This window comes from Centroberyx affinis, unplaced genomic scaffold (assembly GCF_046629955.1).
Source record: "Centroberyx affinis isolate AG114_WGS23_722 - 3 ecotype Tasmania unplaced genomic scaffold, CSIRO-AGI_Caff_v1 ptg000866l_1, whole genome shotgun sequence".
NCBI classification, from domain to species: domain Eukaryota; kingdom Metazoa; phylum Chordata; class Actinopteri; order Beryciformes; family Berycidae; genus Centroberyx; species Centroberyx affinis.
In genome coordinates, this window is record NW_027279460.1 from 218,785 (window position 1) to 236,155 (window position 17,371).

At 40.7% G+C, this 17,371-nt stretch overlaps 1 protein-coding gene across 1 annotated transcript; it reads right to left on the minus strand.

Moving 5' to 3' along the window:
* Positions 1 to 208: 208 nt before the first annotated feature.
* pip5kl1 (phosphatidylinositol-4-phosphate 5-kinase-like 1) lies at positions 209 to 16,896 on the minus strand. Its single transcript, XM_071521184.1, has 9 exons — positions 16,690 to 16,896; positions 14,351 to 14,401; positions 14,083 to 14,237; positions 12,601 to 12,725; positions 11,845 to 11,879; positions 11,683 to 11,738; positions 11,185 to 11,297; positions 4,571 to 4,733; positions 209 to 1,560 (listed from the first exon to the last, which is right to left on the minus strand). Exons 1-9 carry the CDS (start codon positions 16,894 to 16,896, stop codon positions 1,122 to 1,124), a joined length of 1,344 nt encoding a protein of 447 aa, XP_071377285.1. The 3' UTR covers positions 209 to 1,121.
* Positions 16,897 to 17,371: the final 475 nt, after the last annotated feature.

Below are 17,371 nucleotides of genomic sequence, written 5' to 3' on the forward strand. Positions count from 1 at the left end.
TGTGCACTCTTCTTAAAATGTCACAAATGAAGGAGGATGGACACAGAATAAAGAAGCACCTCTATAGTTGGAGAACTATCCCACAGTAAGCAGACCTTGGTAGTCAACATTTTACTGCTGTTTTCTGTTGGTCAGTGGATGCATCCCCTGTATGAGTAGTAAAAGACCAAAGCAAGCTGACGCCAAATAATGAAAAACCTCAGACAACTTAGCTCCTAGAAATCCTTTATACATTAGGAAAAGGTTTTTGCACATGCCTACCCCAGTGTTTGCAGACATAAGGCAAAAGCATGTATTGCCTGAAGGTGAAATGGCAAGGGAAATGTTTTGTAAAGCCGTGTTATGGGTAGCCTGATCATAGTTCATTTGTGGTCTCAGAATATTATCACAATCTGTGCAATCAGACATTCAAGCATGATAATATTAATTTAACTTGTGAATAAGTCAAATAACCAAACAATTTGATTAGAATTGCTTCTAATCAATTCCTTCTAATCATTCCTTCTAATCAATTTGATTAGAACTGATTAGAAGGAATGGGGTTACACTTGTGTTCCTTGTCATTGCATTACATTGCCAAAGGTAGATTGGTGACAGATGGTGAACAGAAAGCATAAAAAAGTATAAGTCACAATGGAACACATAGTATCAACACTTCAAAGTTAAAATCTGGAAAGACTTCTGAAGGGAGTCAAAATGGAGCTGGGGAGTTGTGGCGATGACTGTTTTGCCAGACAACATTTTAATAAACACAGACAGTCAAATGAGTTTCTAGCATGATATTCTAATTAGATATCTTAAAGCAACAATTAATCAGTAGTGAAACAACAACCTCCCACTGGAAACTATTTACATGAAACTAATGGCAAACTCATGGGCCACTTGCTCTCAACTTGCCTTTCCACTGCACAAGTCTTGATAAATGAAGAGATACTGCATAGGCTGTAGGTTGGCACTATTTCTATACCTTGATGCTGTATCATCTGTACTAGTGGCATGCTTCAAACGGCCATCTTATGCTTCATCCTTGACAATCATAAACTTTTTTGCTGTAAACTGATGTTCCTGGTTGTACCTGGTGACAATCCTCACTGCTCTACCTCTCCCTCCATTCGGGGGGCCTAGTTGGTATGGTCCTGTACCCACTGACAGAGCCTAAGGCAATAAGCTGGGGGGCTGACGGTGGAGAAGGTCTGCCGTGGATGTCTCAGCCTCTTCCACCAATGCTCCAGCCTCTTCTTGAAACTGTAAACGGTGAAGATGTCAATGATGCCAATGAAGTAGCGATGCTCAGGCCCGTCAATGACGTGCAGAGGGTTCTTGAAGTTGGGCAGCAGGCGTCGGTTTTGAGCCCTGAAGTCCTGAAGCTCGGCTGAGTCACCGTCTGCCCCAGCATGCTCTAGGCAGGGTTGGACAGGGCTCGGTGCGTTTCCCGGCTGCGGCTGCCTCAAACAGCAGCCGTCGGGTTCTGACAACAGTAGGGTGGAGTCGTCCTCAGGAACTGCCCCAGGGACAGTGGCAAGGCCTGCATGGATGGGGCTGGAGCCTGGGTTTACAGATCTACAAGGAGAAAGACAAAGAGACGGGGAAAAGAATGTGATTGAATAAACACAAATCAGGATACACCTGCATTGTAAAACATAATGCTAATAAGGTCTTGAGATGCAGAGATATAAAGATACCTTAAAAAGATACACACACTTGTAAATTTGTACTTCATTACTGACTGGATAAACTCATATCAGTCATATCAGTTTTCTCTCTGTCTCAGTTTTCTGTCTCAATACAGATGACTTCAAAGGGGAGTGGACAATGCACTCATTAAAGTAGAACAAATGAAATAAAGTAAGGGCCAATGATAATAGGCCCTAGTGAAAGAAGCTACAACGTTTAGGTAACAGATCAAATACTGAAAATGTAACGTTAAATCCGACAGAGGCACTTGTTGCTGCAACTTCAGCACAAGGTTATTATAGTTTTGCATTTTTCATTAGTTTTTATTTTTATTTCGTTTTGACTTTTTGTTTTCAATTTCAGTTTAGTTTTAATTAGTTTTTAAAGCGGGTTTGCTAGTTTAGTTTAGTTTTTATTTTTTGAAAATGCTTAGTTTTAGTTTAGTTTTTATTAGTTTCAGTGTTAGTTTTAGTCTTTTTTGTAATATGGGGTATTTGTCAGGAGCGAGATTCAAAAATTCAAAATACTAGGCTTATGTATGAAATAAATTGACAAAGATGAAAACTAAAGACATTTTCTCTATAATTTTTTTTAGTTAGTTCTATAAACACAATACAGTTTCAGTTAGTTATCGTTTTTTTGCAAAGCCTCGTTTTTATTTTTATTTCAGTTAACAAAAATGTTTTTTCACACCTAGTTTTTGTTAACGATAATGACCTTGCTTCAGCAGAGCTCTCTCTGTTGTGTGTGACGCTAGCTTCTGGGTAGCAGCATAAAGACGGAGGTATGGAGAGATCGCAAGTTCTTGTTGATCTCGTCTAGCGGTGCATGTACGCGCCTTCGAGCTTGTGCGCCCACTTCAGACGGGGTGCGCGCTAACGTGAACGCGGCTTTGAGCTCAGCGGCTACAGTGAAGATTTCGGCTTAAAAAAAAAGGTGTGAATGACGTCTTTTCGAGTCAACTTGGCATCTCGGGGCTTCCGGAGACTTGGATTACGCCGGACGAGCTGTATGGAGCCATTTTACGTTTTTTTTTTTCGGTTACTTTTTTTTACGTCCCTGTCTTAAAACGTAAAACTTTGGTTGTTTAGGAGAATGCTGCGACGCTGTTTTGCTGTGAAGCTCCAGGACTGTTTTGTGGACTAAGAAACTCCACCTGAGTAGATAATGACTGAATTTTCATTTTCGGGTGAACTATTCCTTTAAAGGAAGCAATTCCTGTCTGATACAGGGCTGTGACGGTTACCATATGGCTGCAATACCGCAGTCATGTGATGCCTATGGCGGGGTTTAGCTCAGCAGCATTGTTGATATTCATGTTTGGATATTCCATGGAAATACAAACGCACAGTATTATGCAATCAATGCTTTCAATTCATCCACGGACAGGATAGTGCACGTTTCATGTGCTGGAGCTCTGCAGGTAAGTGAGTAATTAAATGTGTGAAATTAGTTTGCATGACATTTTGATGGCGTTGATTTATATATGGAGGAGAAGAACAGACTTTCCTACCCTTCTATCAATGCCCTGTAGCCCGTTGTACTGGTGTAAGTTGCGGGTATGTTGCAGGGAGAAAACATACTGGCATACCTTAATTAGTAAACAGCCCAAAAATGTTAATGATATCTTGAAAACTGAGTGCACAGTAGATGGAAATGTGCAGCTGCAAATTGTTTGATAAACTGATAATGTGATATGTTCAAGATAGTTTGATCAATCTTCATCAAACTAAATACAAATTATATCTGGACTGTCAAGATGAGGTCTGTAAAGCCATGTGTAAATTGATTAATGTGGGGCGCTAGTACAGTTACAATATCCTTTCTGAGGCTTTCAATGTAGGTTAGACGATCACCTATGACCTATCACTTGTCCCTTTGTTTTGTTTCCCCACTGTGACACATTGTGTGACAAGTGACCATTTTGAAGTTTCATGAAAAGTAAATCAACACTAAATCACACAGTGCAGAAAACTCAAAGCAGGTGTTTGACATCATCTGTCAATGGCAAAATACCTGAACGTCATCACTGATTGGGGTGTGGCCAGACCTTTCAACCCATAGAGAGCAGTGCAGCAGCAGTTTTCTGGCCCATGTGACTTTATTCGTTAATGGAGAGCATTACAATGTTCTATAAAGTGATTAGCACTGTCAATCATAGGCTGCACAATACTTCTCCCTTTAGTTAGTTTCTCCTCACTAAACCTATAACAGGCTCAGTAGGTAAAGCATCAGCCTTTTCTCTGGAAAGTTGGGGGATCAAATCCAGACTTCAAGTCATCAAGAACACGTCATAGAAAGTTTGGCTATTGTGAACAACTCCAACAATGTGGTTGCAATTAACTTGACAGGAGTCACAGGCCAAGACAATAGCTGGTGTTAAGCCATAACTAATAAACTGTCTGATCTTTACAACATGTCAGTATTTGTGTGTGTCTTTCTACCTTCTGTAATGTTTTGTCTGTCTGTCTGTCTTTTCAAATTGTTAGGAATTCTTGGACCCCGCAAATGCCGGCTATATTTTCTCTTTATTTTTACTATTTTCCATATTTTACAATAATAGCAAATACATCAAAACTATGAAACAACACAAATGGAATTAAGCAGTGACCAAAAAAGTGTTAAAAGAATCTAAAATATAAGATAGTTTTGATTTAAGTAGCCGCCCTTTGCCTTGATGGAAAGGCAAACGCTTTCATACATAGGATCAACTTCACTATTTACTGTATATTTGTCTAAGAAACTAATTTCCAGCATTTAAGCAGAAGCCTTTAGATCAAAATGGCTTTAAGAGAATGAAAAACATAGAACATTCAATCAGGTGGGTCCAAACTTTTGACAGGCAGTGTATATATAATGTGTAAGGACATATAAGAAGGACCATAGATGCACTGACTTTTTGGTTCTCATGATGAGAGTGGCGAAGGAGAGACACTGGTGGCGCTCATCGCGGTGTAAGGGTTGATGGGCCAGGAGGAGACTGTAGTCCAACACATTGAGCCTCTGGAGGAAGTGTGTGTCGAGCTCCACCTGTCGCAGGAGCCAGGGACGCTGCTGGTCTGTTCACATACACACACACACCACACATAATGTCACTCTACACTCTACACCATAAGTCCAAGTGGCACGAAATCTGCTACACATCCATCTAGCCTTACAAATAAACCCAATTTATTTTCACCTGTAAAATCCACTTAGGGTAGTGGATTAGGCAGTTAGGGTAGATCAAGGTGAGGAGGCAGCTTTAAAAGGGATTTTGAAGCCTACATTTAGGACATGGAGTGTGGACTGTAAGTGAGCCATTCAGAGGGTGAATGGTCGAGCCAATGGAATTCTTTTCCTTCGAATTTCCAGTTTATGGTAGGCTCATGAGTTTGAGTTTGTCAAAAACTGCAAGGCCGCAAAGGGTTTTTGATGCTCAACAGCAGGAACAGCAGGAAAAACATTTCCAGGTCTGATGAACTCTGATGCCAATGGGATGACTAGGACATGGAAAAAACCACATGCATCCATCACCACAACTGTGGTCTGGCAGAGGTGGTGATTGCCTGCGGTGAGCCTTCCTGTGTGTTCGATGGAAGTGGTGCAATATTTGAATGCAGTATTTGAATGTGTTCTAATGTGTTGATATCTGAACATCAGAGGCAAACATGTGCCCTCTGGTAGAATCTGTATCCATCTCTGAAAGCTCACCCTCGGATGTAATATTGCGATTATACAACCGTTACCAACAAAAGATATAAACAAATGTATTCATATTGTGGGGCAATTCGCTCTCAAAATAAAAAACTTCTTGCTAGTGTTATCTCCGTTTCCCTGGAAATACCTGGGGTCTGACTAATGACTGTGAAACAATCAGTCCTGTCAGTAGACTCCTATGTAATGGAACCTAGTTTGCTAGCTCAATCGTGTTGTAACTAAGATATCTGCTGAAAAAAATGATTTTTCCATGGACAGATTTAGCTACTACGTCCGCGAACTTCACATGTATTTTTAAGCTAGTAGCGCCGTGTCACCGACTCACCGGCACAGCTGATGGAGGATGCCAGAGCGTCTGGTAACATCAAGGCTGAACAGAGTTATATTTAAATATATTGTATAATAATATATGGCGGAGTAATATTTTTAGTGATGAGCCAGGTGTGCTGTCATGCTGATTTGATCACGTTCTAAATGTCTAGTTGACCAATCAGATTGCTTGGTCGGAACTACCTGTTGTATAATGGACTTTTTCTCAGTAGTACAAAGGATTGTCCAAGAAGTGAAGTGACACGGCACTATCCTGCCCAGTCACCAAATCTCAGTCCAATTCAACACCAGTGGAATCAGGCATTTGGAGTAGAGATCCACAACTTGACTGAACGTGACAGCTGAAGGAAGTGTTGTAGTCCAGTGGTTCTCAACGTGGGGTCCGGGGACCACCAGGGGTCCTTGAGGGCATTCCAGGGGGTCCCCAGCAAATTAATGAATTGTTAAACTTCATTATTTTGTCATTTTAGAATGACTATTTTGATCATAGTTCCACTGTTATCTCTCTACCTACAGTACAGATAGTCATGGAATTCTGGACAAAATCATATCTGACAATAAAAAATATTCTCAGATTTGGGTCCGAGAGACAAAATCTCATCAAATGGGGGTCCGTGGCCCTAATGTGGACTAAATTAGGGGTCCGAGATATGAAGAAGGTTGAGAACCACTGTTGTAGTCAACACAGACCAGCATCACTGTAGATTTTTTTTTTAAATTCATGATACACTGCATCTCAAATTACAGGTTAGATAAATGTTCAAAAGTTCACAGTGTTTTATTTTAATAATTTTCACAGTGCACAAATATAGACAACTCCACTGAATTCCACTGACTACAACTTAAAGCAATACTCCACTTAGTTTTAACATGGGGGTTATTTGGCTCTTGACCACCATGAAAACCAGAATATAAACTAATCACCAAGATCAGATGCAGCTGGACGAGCATTCAGATTTTTACTTCCCATTCATTTGAATGAGGCCAGAAAATAGACTGAAAACTGACATTTAACACGTTGGTGAACAGATTCAACAACAGATCCTGCTGCTGTGATTTTTGGCTGGACCGCAACAGCGGGGCCAGCCCTACAAACGCGAATGTCTGTCACTGAGTGACTGAGTGACTGAGTGACTGACTGACTGACTGACTGACTGAGTGACTGAGTGATCAAGTTACACCATTGGTCGGGCCGTGGCACGTGGCACATCATAGGATCACAGAGCCAGAAATTTAAGTTTCGTTTTCTCCGCCGTCTAGTTTCTCCGCTGAGATCTGGAGCCCGTTTCTCCCACACAGTAAGCAGGCTGACCAATATCATGCATGTAAGCTGAAGCTAAAGTAGAATCTATACAATTAGATCATATCACCGTTTATGACGATGCATATGCGCGAGCTCAGTCCACCTGAAGCCCCTCTGTTCTGAGAGAGACACAAACAAGCATGGAGGTTTCATCACGCCGAGTGCTTATTTCCGACCTTCCCGAAGTTTCCCGGGGCCACGGTTCCGGCCAGTGCCACTAGCTGGGGGCCGATTTGTTCCCGATGATCCGGCCGAGATTTCGGCTGGGGTCCCGACGACGATGCGCCCCCGGTGTCCGGCGAACAGCGTTTTCGGCACCGACGGGTAACAGAGCGCCTGGCGCTTGGATCGGCAGGATCGATGCGGGCCGTGGGTGGAGATGACAGCGGTGGAGAGAGAGACGGGGCGCACTGGAACGATCAGTATGGATGTATGGACTATTATTCTGTATTAGCAGTCTACAGCGGAGTTAGTTACACCATTGGTCGGCCGTGGCACGTGGCACACTCATACACGGTCCAGCCATATACTAGGTTTTGACCTAGTCTTGTTAACTCACTGTGGGTCCAATGTTTTAGAACATAATTTCACCAAATAGCATTTTTATTGATAGAAGAGAACATAGCGGAGGGATACCATTTAGGAGAGATACTTCTTGTTTGGAAGACCGGATCTACTTTCATTTTTAAATACTAATATTAGTGTAAACCAACAATAGAAATGCAAAATCATGAAGGACCCAGGATGCTTTATTGTCTTAAAAGCGAGACCTGTTGTTGAATCTGTTCACCAACGTGTTAAAGCTACACTAAGCGATTTTTTCTGACCACTAGAGGGCGACAGAAACCGCAACACATTTTGTAAACATACACAGCAAAGCTACTGGGCGACGGAAGCCCTTAAGGACAAACCGTGCATAAAGGCTAATGGCTAATTCATTGACGATCGATTAATCACCGTTAAGAATTTGATCGATCAAGCATATATTAACTGCTTAATCGACAATGTAGGCTTTGTGCTATTTGTCATTTTTCGCGTCATGTCTGTCATTTGCAGTAGCACTGTATTCAATCTGACAATCTGTCTCCCGTTTTGAAAACGTAGAGGCCTGGAGCACTTCCGTTGTGTTGACTGGATTTGCAGCGTTTTTCTGTTGCATTTGTTTTCAGGGTTTGTGTGTTTTTGACTTTGCATCGTTTCTGTATTTGCAGCATGTTTGCTGTTAATGTATTTGTTTTGGCTTTCTGCAGCACGTTTTTTCATTTGCAGCACGTTTCCGTTGTTGTATTTGTTTTGGATTTTCGTATGTGTTTTTGAATTGGCATCGTTTCTGAAGCTGCAGCACGTTTCTCCTAATGGAATTGTTTTGGGCCGTTGTAGCGCGTTTGCCCTTGTCGGCCACCGTACATAGCAACTCACTCTCACTCCTGCCTGGTGCGCTTGGCGCAAGAGGAGAGGGAGAGACACAGAAGAGCCACTGACTGAGATTACTCTGAGCAGCATGCATGGGAATAAATTACAATATAATACATTTGTGTATATTTCTCACCATTCAGATGGTCTGAATAACTCTCTGCTGCACGGTGCTGCACTGTCTTCGCGCCGCAACGTTTATGAATTTGTTTTTCACTGCGTGAGAAAATGGACTTGTGGCGTGAGAGCGTGTGAAAAATGTCAATTGCGTGAGTCTCTCGGTCAATGCGTGAGAGTTGGCAGCCCTGTGAACTCGCTTGACATTATTATGTATGAAACTGCCAATCAGATTTATTTACTTATTAATCGAAGGTGCCGGAACGCCGTTCCGGATCATTCCGGTCCACTTTAACCCCTGCTTACACACCGAGTGACTGCACCTTTCAACACCATGGACAGCGCCTCAGCAAACGAAAAGATGTTTTGTCTCCAAAAATCCACCAAAACATAGTTTATGTGGCGCATATGTTTTTGATTGGGTTAGGTAATAATGAGCGGGGCAGAACATGATAAACGTCTATGTAAGCGCTGAAAACAAGTATAATACTATTATTATTATTTTAATTGTGGTGAAAACCGGGACAATTTGGTAGTCAGTGTTGAAAACCGGGACATTTTAGTGTTTTACAGATATTTGTCGGGACTCGGGACACCCATCTTGAAACCGGGACAATCCCGGACAAACCGGGACAATCCCGGACAAACCGGGACGTCTGGTCACCGTAGACAAGCTAGTTTTAAAAAAAGGAGCTACGACTCGGGCCGAACAAGCTTTAGGAAAGAGTTGAAAACAGCAACACAGCTGGTCCGCGTGTGTAGCTGTTTGTTTATATCATTACGTCTCACGGAAATCTCCACGTAGCACACGTTAGTGTCAGGATTGGTCACAGGGTCTGAAATCACTTATTGCTGATTAAATGTCAGTTTTCAGTCTGTTTTCGTGACCTCATTAAAAATCCGACCACTACAAACTCGTCCAGCTGCATACGGTCTTGGTGATTTATGGCAGTCAAGTGAATAATAACTGTGGAATTTTGCTGTATCACAGTCTAGGAATTCAGTTTGTTTGTTGAAACATTTTTTCCATTTGTTTAACCAAAACAAGGAAAAAACAAGGTCTTTAAAAATCAGTTGCCGTGGAAAACCAAATATACTTGACCAAAATGAGTACAACACAGGACAAAACCAGAATAGATATGACAGTGACCCTGCTGATTTACATCTATTACATAATTGAGACACTGAAGGATAAAATTGACTGAAAATCTGTGGATCACTTGGATACGGGATAATACCTCCTTCCGGATCTCACTGGACAACTCAGAGTTCAATTCCTTTCCCCTGGCTTCCTTAATATGTTTCAGATCAACACATTGGGAGATAAGATGCTTAGAGTCTGGTGCGGACAAAAGGAGCTCATCGAATGCATGACATAGACTGCCTTTGGCGCTTAGTAGAATCCATACTCCAATGAATACAAGCTTTCAGTAACAGGTGGGTGTTCCTAATGTGTTGTACACTTAGCTTATTTGATTGTTACTTTCGAATTTAATGAAAAATTCGGGGAGACAGGAATTTCCACTTAATAATCCTATAAACCATGCACAAAAGGCATGAAGAATCCCTTAAAGAGTAACTAAACCTTCTTTGGTGCCAGGTGATGTCACTACCTGTTGTTATAGATGGTGACATCACCTGGCACCAAAGACCAGCCAATGGCAGACAGCCAGTTCAGTGTCAGGCTTCAAAGATTTCGGTTTGGTTTAGTTACTCTTTAATTACTAGTGTCTCTGTGAATCAACCCATGAATAAATCCCTTATAAACCCATGGTACTAACCTTACTTTATTAAGGCTATGTTATTTGTAATGGACAATTAATGTTAATGTTAGGGATAAAATTAAGGGGTTTGGTTTCATACCATTCTATCCACCATAGTGTTACATTATGCTATTCTACCATTCCACTGTCACAGACATAAAACATAATTTGAATCACAACCATGTAAACATGAGTGGTTCACACATTTGTGTTACCGTCAATAATGTTAAAGGTCCCATATTCTCCACTTTCCAGTGTTTTATTTTATGTCTTGAGGTCCATTCAAAGCTGTGTGTGTGGTGTCATGCACCAAAAACACTCTCAATCCATTTTACACATTACATTTTCCAGCATCTCTCTGAGCATTACCAAGTACAGGCTGTTTCTGTCGCTGTGTCTTTAAGGCTCATTAATATTAACGAACCCTCTGTTCCGATTGGCTAACCGTTTCAAGAGTGAAACGTGAGACGCCGCGGCCTGGCAGCTACAGGTAGGGAAAACTCTCCGGTAATAAACAATGACAACCGCTCAACCGCTTTGAAAAAAACACTTTGTTAGTCTATTATTTCTTACAAAAATGATGATGAGCGAACCTTTGTGACGTCACAAAGTTACGGAAGTCCAAACGGCTCGTTTAGAGGCTCGCTTTTCTAATATGGATTGTGTGGATTTAGTCGCCGACCGCGCGTTTTGATACTTTCACCATGTTTAGATAGACCATCCAACTCCTTTATCATCACAGAGGCAAGGGGAATCCTGTTTTACACCACCTTTAATAAAATATTGCACAGTAGCATCTGGTTCATAGGAAATGGAAATGGATGTTACTGGAGAGCACATACGTATGACCGTACAAAACATAAATATCACACACTGTTTCCTTACCCAGAGTGATGTGCTGGCCTTCGAAGTTGAGGTCTTTGAGAACCACAATAACTTGGCTCCCCTCTGGGGCAGGCTCTGTCCAGCGGCTCATCTCACAGCCCTTAATGTCATACCTGGGAACACAACACACAGCTCACTTTTAGGATCAAATCATACCAAGGGGCTATACTATACTGTGTTTTTAAAGCCATGCTGAGTCCTTAAAACCAGTCCAGCTGCACTGAGGCTCATCTATACTGTATATCCATTAAATGTTGGAACAGTAGACCTACAATGCCTTTTAGAGCGCATGGATTTAAATCTGTTACAGAAAAAACACATGCATGTTTTTTCCAAGGGATTTGCATCCAATTAAACTTAATTTAAACTTCCCCAGGTATAGCATGTTGTGCTGTAAATTAAATCAGTTGCTGATCATATGGTATATCTGGGGGTAAACCATGCTTTTCAGTGCATGGCTTTAACATTATCTCACCCTGTTATATACAAAAGGCTTACCTGGCATCGATTCGATCGTCTGGATAAAAAACGCTTTGCATAACAATAAAGTATTTCTGCAAAGGACAAGGGAATAAAAAAAGGAAATGTGTTTTACAATATGATGCAACCTCCTATAATCAAAGTGCTACATAGAAAAAATGATACAAATTTGATCTGTACCTTCCGTTTGTGGGGGATTTTGATCCTGTGAACACCTTGAAAAAAAACATTGATAACTGTTTTAACACATTAAAATCACAATAGCTCATTTAAAGTCAAACGGAAATCAAAGTAGGAAATACCGTAGGTTATTATTCTAAAGGCAATCAGATTCTGCCGCTGAAATACTGGGAAAGCAGTTTTCTCTTGTGTTTCATGTGGTACTGCAGGTGGGGGATGTTCATGTATCTGTGTCACTGATGTAACATTAGAAATAATTCACCCAATCAAATGGCAGTAATGAAAGAGCACTGCAAATCAAATTACTACATTATTACAAACTACTGAATTCATGAGCTGAACACTCCCTTTCAAATTCAGTGTTTGAGTGGTAATTGCAAAAATTCAGTAATACGATCAGGGATCACTGGCTGACCTGGACCACTGTGATCCAGGATCAATGATCAATTAACTGTGACACCCCCTAGTGGCTGTATCAGGAAGTTCCCTAGCAGCCCTGAGAAATCCACATCACACACCCCCTCCTTCACCTCTAGGCCGGCCTTCCTCAGGTCCAGCAAATACTTAAATAAAACCATAAAACTATATATATATAAAAAAGGCATGCAGTACTAACATATGCTATGTTCTACACAAGAATAATAGTAATCAAAATAAAATTTTAGTCCTTAGTGTTCACTCTTTGTTTGGTTTAGGTACATGGTATCCTAGTCAAATACAATTTGTCAATGTGTGTGTGTGTGTGTGTGTGTATACCTAGGAACTTGACCAGGAGTGAATGGGGATATTTCCTTAGATGCTCCATGTAGATTTTCAGGTTGGCCAGAAGGAATTGGATCTCTCTTTTGTTCTGGGTCTTTAAAAAGAAGCGCTTATCATTCCTAGAAATTCAAAAGCACAGAGTGAGTCGATATCTATAATATCAATATACTATCTCTCCATCCAGTTCTACCTGATATCCCCAGTGATTTGGACCCTTCAAGAAGTACTGGTAACATATAACATAAATACAGAACAGGACTAACATCAGCACCTTTTACAATCAAAGTGCTTAGATTTGACTAAATTGATATTTAATTCACAGTTGTGATACTAAAAGTATATTTGTTCCACTGTCTTTCCCAACCCGTGATCCCCTGTGAAGTTGGTTTGAAAACCTGATGCACTATGCAAGTTTTCACATAGAATTTATTTTCCAGTGATTTCATACTGCATACATTTCATTTTTTATAGATATATTTCAATATGTTTATGTTCATTTTAGTATGGTGTATTATTTCTCACAGCCTGATAATGCTGTAATTCATTTTTTTTTTTTTGCATATTAATATATTTCTACTTAAAATGTTATAGTAATTGTCAGTAGGGTTATGTTTGACACCCCACATTTGTTCTATTCTTATTTCTATTATATTTTCTTATTTTGTCTGAGCAGAATTTAGTTGGAGTTTACTAAAGGTCATATTCTGGGAGCATTTTGTCTGTTGTTAATGTAGCCAGTGTTGGCTTGTTGTTACCAACTGATTGATGAATTTCAAAAGCTAACTAAGTTTAAAGGAACACACCAAGTTTTGGGGGAAATTGTAGATCATTAACTCTGCTGTATACCAACTTTATCTAAGTAAAAAGACTGACTGTTCAGTACAAAATAGTTGTTCGTTTTTATTAGATGGCTTGTAGATTAATAAAAATGAAATATTAGTAACTCAATATAGCTGATGTAACTACAGATTATTTTTGGAACTATTTCATGTGAGCAACCACATATTCATCCGCTCCGCAGTGATTAATAGGTGTACACAGTCCCATCACCCACCTCAGAAAGTAGTCCCTGGCAGTTCAAAACAGGATGTTAATTTGTAGCATATTTTGTGTCAATTTTACTAATCTCTTACACAAAACTGCCAAATTTAGCTGCATATGATTTAAAATTACTCACCATTTAGCTTTAGAGCTGCTACAAGTTCTCTTTTTCAGACTTTTGAGATAATGCTAGTCGCCTACTATCACTCAGCACAGTGAATGCTAAAGTGTTAGCATGGAGCAGCAGAGCCAACGACCGGGGACACATGGATGATTTTGGTGTCTCATCACTTAACAGGGAAGTTGATTAATAGGACGATCTATTAAAGACTTGGTGTAGTTGTTCATCTCTGTTACGTGTGTGACTGTGTGTGGCTGTGTGTGTGTGTGTGTGTGTGTGTGTGTGTGACCGGGGGTGACAGCGGGGTGACTCACGTTAGAAAGAAGTCTGCCTTGCTCTTGGAGTTGCTGATGAATTGGAGGTAGGAATTTTCAGAGCAGAGCGACTTCTGATACTCTCGCTCTGTCATTCCCAGTGAGACACGCAGGCTGGCAAACACCGGGCCTGCAAACGTCTCCATTGTAAAATCCTACACACACACACACACACACATGCAAATAAGCAGGCATAAACACACACAGCACAAGAATTGAATTCATTCATGTTATTTGCTGCCTTGAGGATACAGACACATCAAAATACCTTATGGATTTGAGTGACCTCCAGTCTGAAATCATCATCTGACAGTTCATTCTAGGATGGGAGAAAGAAAACAGATGCCATTAAGAACAAGAAAAGGAAATAATTCTTTCAAGGAATTGCTATACTGAGTTTAGGAGTTACGGAGTGTGGGTCAATTCTGGATGAGGCGTGGAAAATGGCAAATTAAGAAAAATGTTGTTTTACCACTTGTATATATGTTACTCTGTGTGTACGTATGTGTGTGTGTGTGTGTGTTTTTGGGACTCTACAAGTATGAGACAACAGACAGGACAGTCATGCATCAAACTGCTGAGTCAGCTGACTATGTTTAACTGGGATTAGGGCGGACCAGCAGCACATGGTTGTGTGTTTAACTGCCTTGTGACTTTTCATTCAGCATGGCAGCAGCAGCACGGCTCACACTGCATACCTCTCACTTGTTTAAGGCTCTTGTTTAGAGCACATTTCCCCTTTTCAGCTTAGCGGAGGGTGACAGAGGCATCAAAAATCAACTGGGCTACATGCACTACTTGATTATGTCATATTCTACAAATTTACTTCCTGAAATACTTTGCTTAACATTGCTTCCTTCATCCTTTACAATTCATTTTCAATGGATCTATAAATCAGAATGGCGTTACAGAATAGGGAGCAGGGTACACTCTTGTCCCTCATATCTGCCTATGGGAGACAGAGGTAAAAGCTTGAGCTGCCAAAGGACAGAGCAATTTGAGATCCATATATTCCCCTTTAATTCCATTTTCCTCTAAGTGGAGACAGTGGAGAGGTTTGTTGCGGTCCTATTGTCTCCATACCGAGCAACTAAGCAACATAGACTAGACCTGTTCTGATTATGTCACTAAACAGCACCTTTATACCTATGCAGATGATGAGGAGCTGCAAACAGAGCGGTATGAATCCGAGTATCCAGCGGTGGTAGAGACAATAAGAGGAACTCTGTATGCGTACGCCAGGTCTAGTGATGTCGAAGAAGCCTGTGCAGTTACAACAACAGCCAAGCACATTATGTCTACTGCCGGCATGGATCTGTGAAATCTGTGAAAGGCTGGCCTTTTACTTAGGCTGCACTGTGTATGTGTGTATGTGGGTATCAATGTCAGTATGTATTATTATATTATCTGCCTGCATGTTGTTTGTTTTTACTGTTTATTTTCTGACTCTGTGAAGCTCTTTGTAATTGTGTGTTTAAAAAAGTGCTATATAAATAAAGTTTTACTTACTTACTACTACTACTACTACCACTACTACTACTAGTACTATTGCTACTACTACCACTACTACTACTAGTACTACTACTACTACTACTACTACTACTATTCCTACTACTACATCACGTGATATAGACACAAATAATGTTAAGCAGCCAGCTAGCTAGTTACCCACATTTTTTTTCACAACTTTCACAGAGACATCAAGATAACTCAAATACATTCTAATAAGGTGATTCATTAGATTACATAAGGTGACATCCCTGTAGGGAAACTGTCTGTTCTCTTGCCCCCCTCCACTAGTAGGTCAGAGGTCAGGCTCAGCTACTGGAGCTGGTTGGGATTCAGTGTCTTGCTCAGGGACACTTCAGTAGGAACCCAGGACCTCCAGTTGAAGGGCATTCTCCCTACTCACTGCACCACCCTGCTGCCCCAATAGTATGGAAACTCAGCATCTGGTTTATTTTCTTCTTGCATATGATATGAAGTGCTGACTTATATGACCATATCTTAACTTACTAATCTTTCACGCAATGAAACACAACTAACTAAAACCGCAGGTAACATTGGAACATCATTCAGCAATACTAGAAGTTGGAACTCTTCTTTTATAAACCTTTTTATAGTATATTGCATTTACAATATACTATACAGGGACTAAACAATGCAATGCATTTACATTGTATTGTTTCACCATTGTAAGCACATAATATATAAGTACTATTCTGTCCCTTCCAAACATTTCCAAAGCTTAATGCACAGGCTAATACACCCATATAAAGCAAAGTAAATGTTTCTTTATGAGGAAAGCACAAGAGTTGCCCTGCCTAAGACCTTGCAAGCCTAAATATTTCCCTCTGAATAGCAAGTGGAAAGACATTAAATTGCATGTGTGAGACCAGGTTTAAATAGTACACTTATATAATAACTTTATAATGTGAGTGTGATTTTTTTTTTTAAAAAACATTACAACAGCAACTGCGAGATCTTTACTCGCAAGGAAGAAGCAGGCAACTCTATAAAACTGCATGGAAGATATTGGGGTGAATATGGTGTTATTGTGGTGGCAGATAGAGGATTTAAATGCTGCCTCTCCTGACTGGTACTCACTGTAGGTGGGTTGTCAATGGTGTTTTGGATGGCTGCTGCCAAGCCCTCCTTCATCATGCAGGTCAGGCTGTAGAACTCATGCTTCTGATCGATCTCAAACAGGCCCAGGAGCTTCCACTGCTGCCGTAAGCCCCCCCACCTCCTCCTCTTCACTGTGCCAGTCACCCCAAGACCTCCTGGAGGCGCTGGCATCTCCATCTGGGACATAAAGAAACACACAAATCCAAAACATATGAGTACTGTTCAATCACCCAACACTCTGAGGAAGAGGTTATCCAAAGAGAAATCAAACAGTAGGTAGAGGCCAGTTGCCTGGAAATGGGTTGCTGGGCAAAACACAAAAGACAGAGGAACCATGGAGAACAATGCAAAGCATAGCTTTAGGTTCGTGTGCTGTTGAATCGGTAATGGCTATGCCTCCAACCACCATATCTCTTTAATTTCATTTAGTTTAAATCCAAACTGAGGTTTTTCTTAGTGGAATTATGTATATATATGTGTGTGTGTGTGTGTGTGTGTGTATACTGTATATACAGTATATATGTATATGTATATATATTATAGTAAATGTACAATATTTGTCTACGTATACATCTACCAGGGGGGCATTTCATTTACCACAGTAAGTTGTGTAGTTCTGTCATCTCCCAATTGATGTGAAAAATGCTGAACATACAGGCTC

Coding starts and splice junctions, on each gene's coding strand:
- pip5kl1 (XM_071521184.1), bottom strand. CDS start 16,896: ATGTCCCAGATGGAGATGCCAGCGCCTCCAGGAGGTCTTGGGGTGACT. Junction 11,880..12,600: donor ACTCCTGGTCAAGTTCCTAG/GTATACACACAC, acceptor TTTTTTTTCAAG/GTGTTCACAGGATCAAAATC. Junction 1,561..4,570: donor CTCATCATGAGAACCAAAAA/GTCAGTGCATCT, acceptor TTCTCCTTGTAG/ATCTGTAAACCCAGGCTCCA.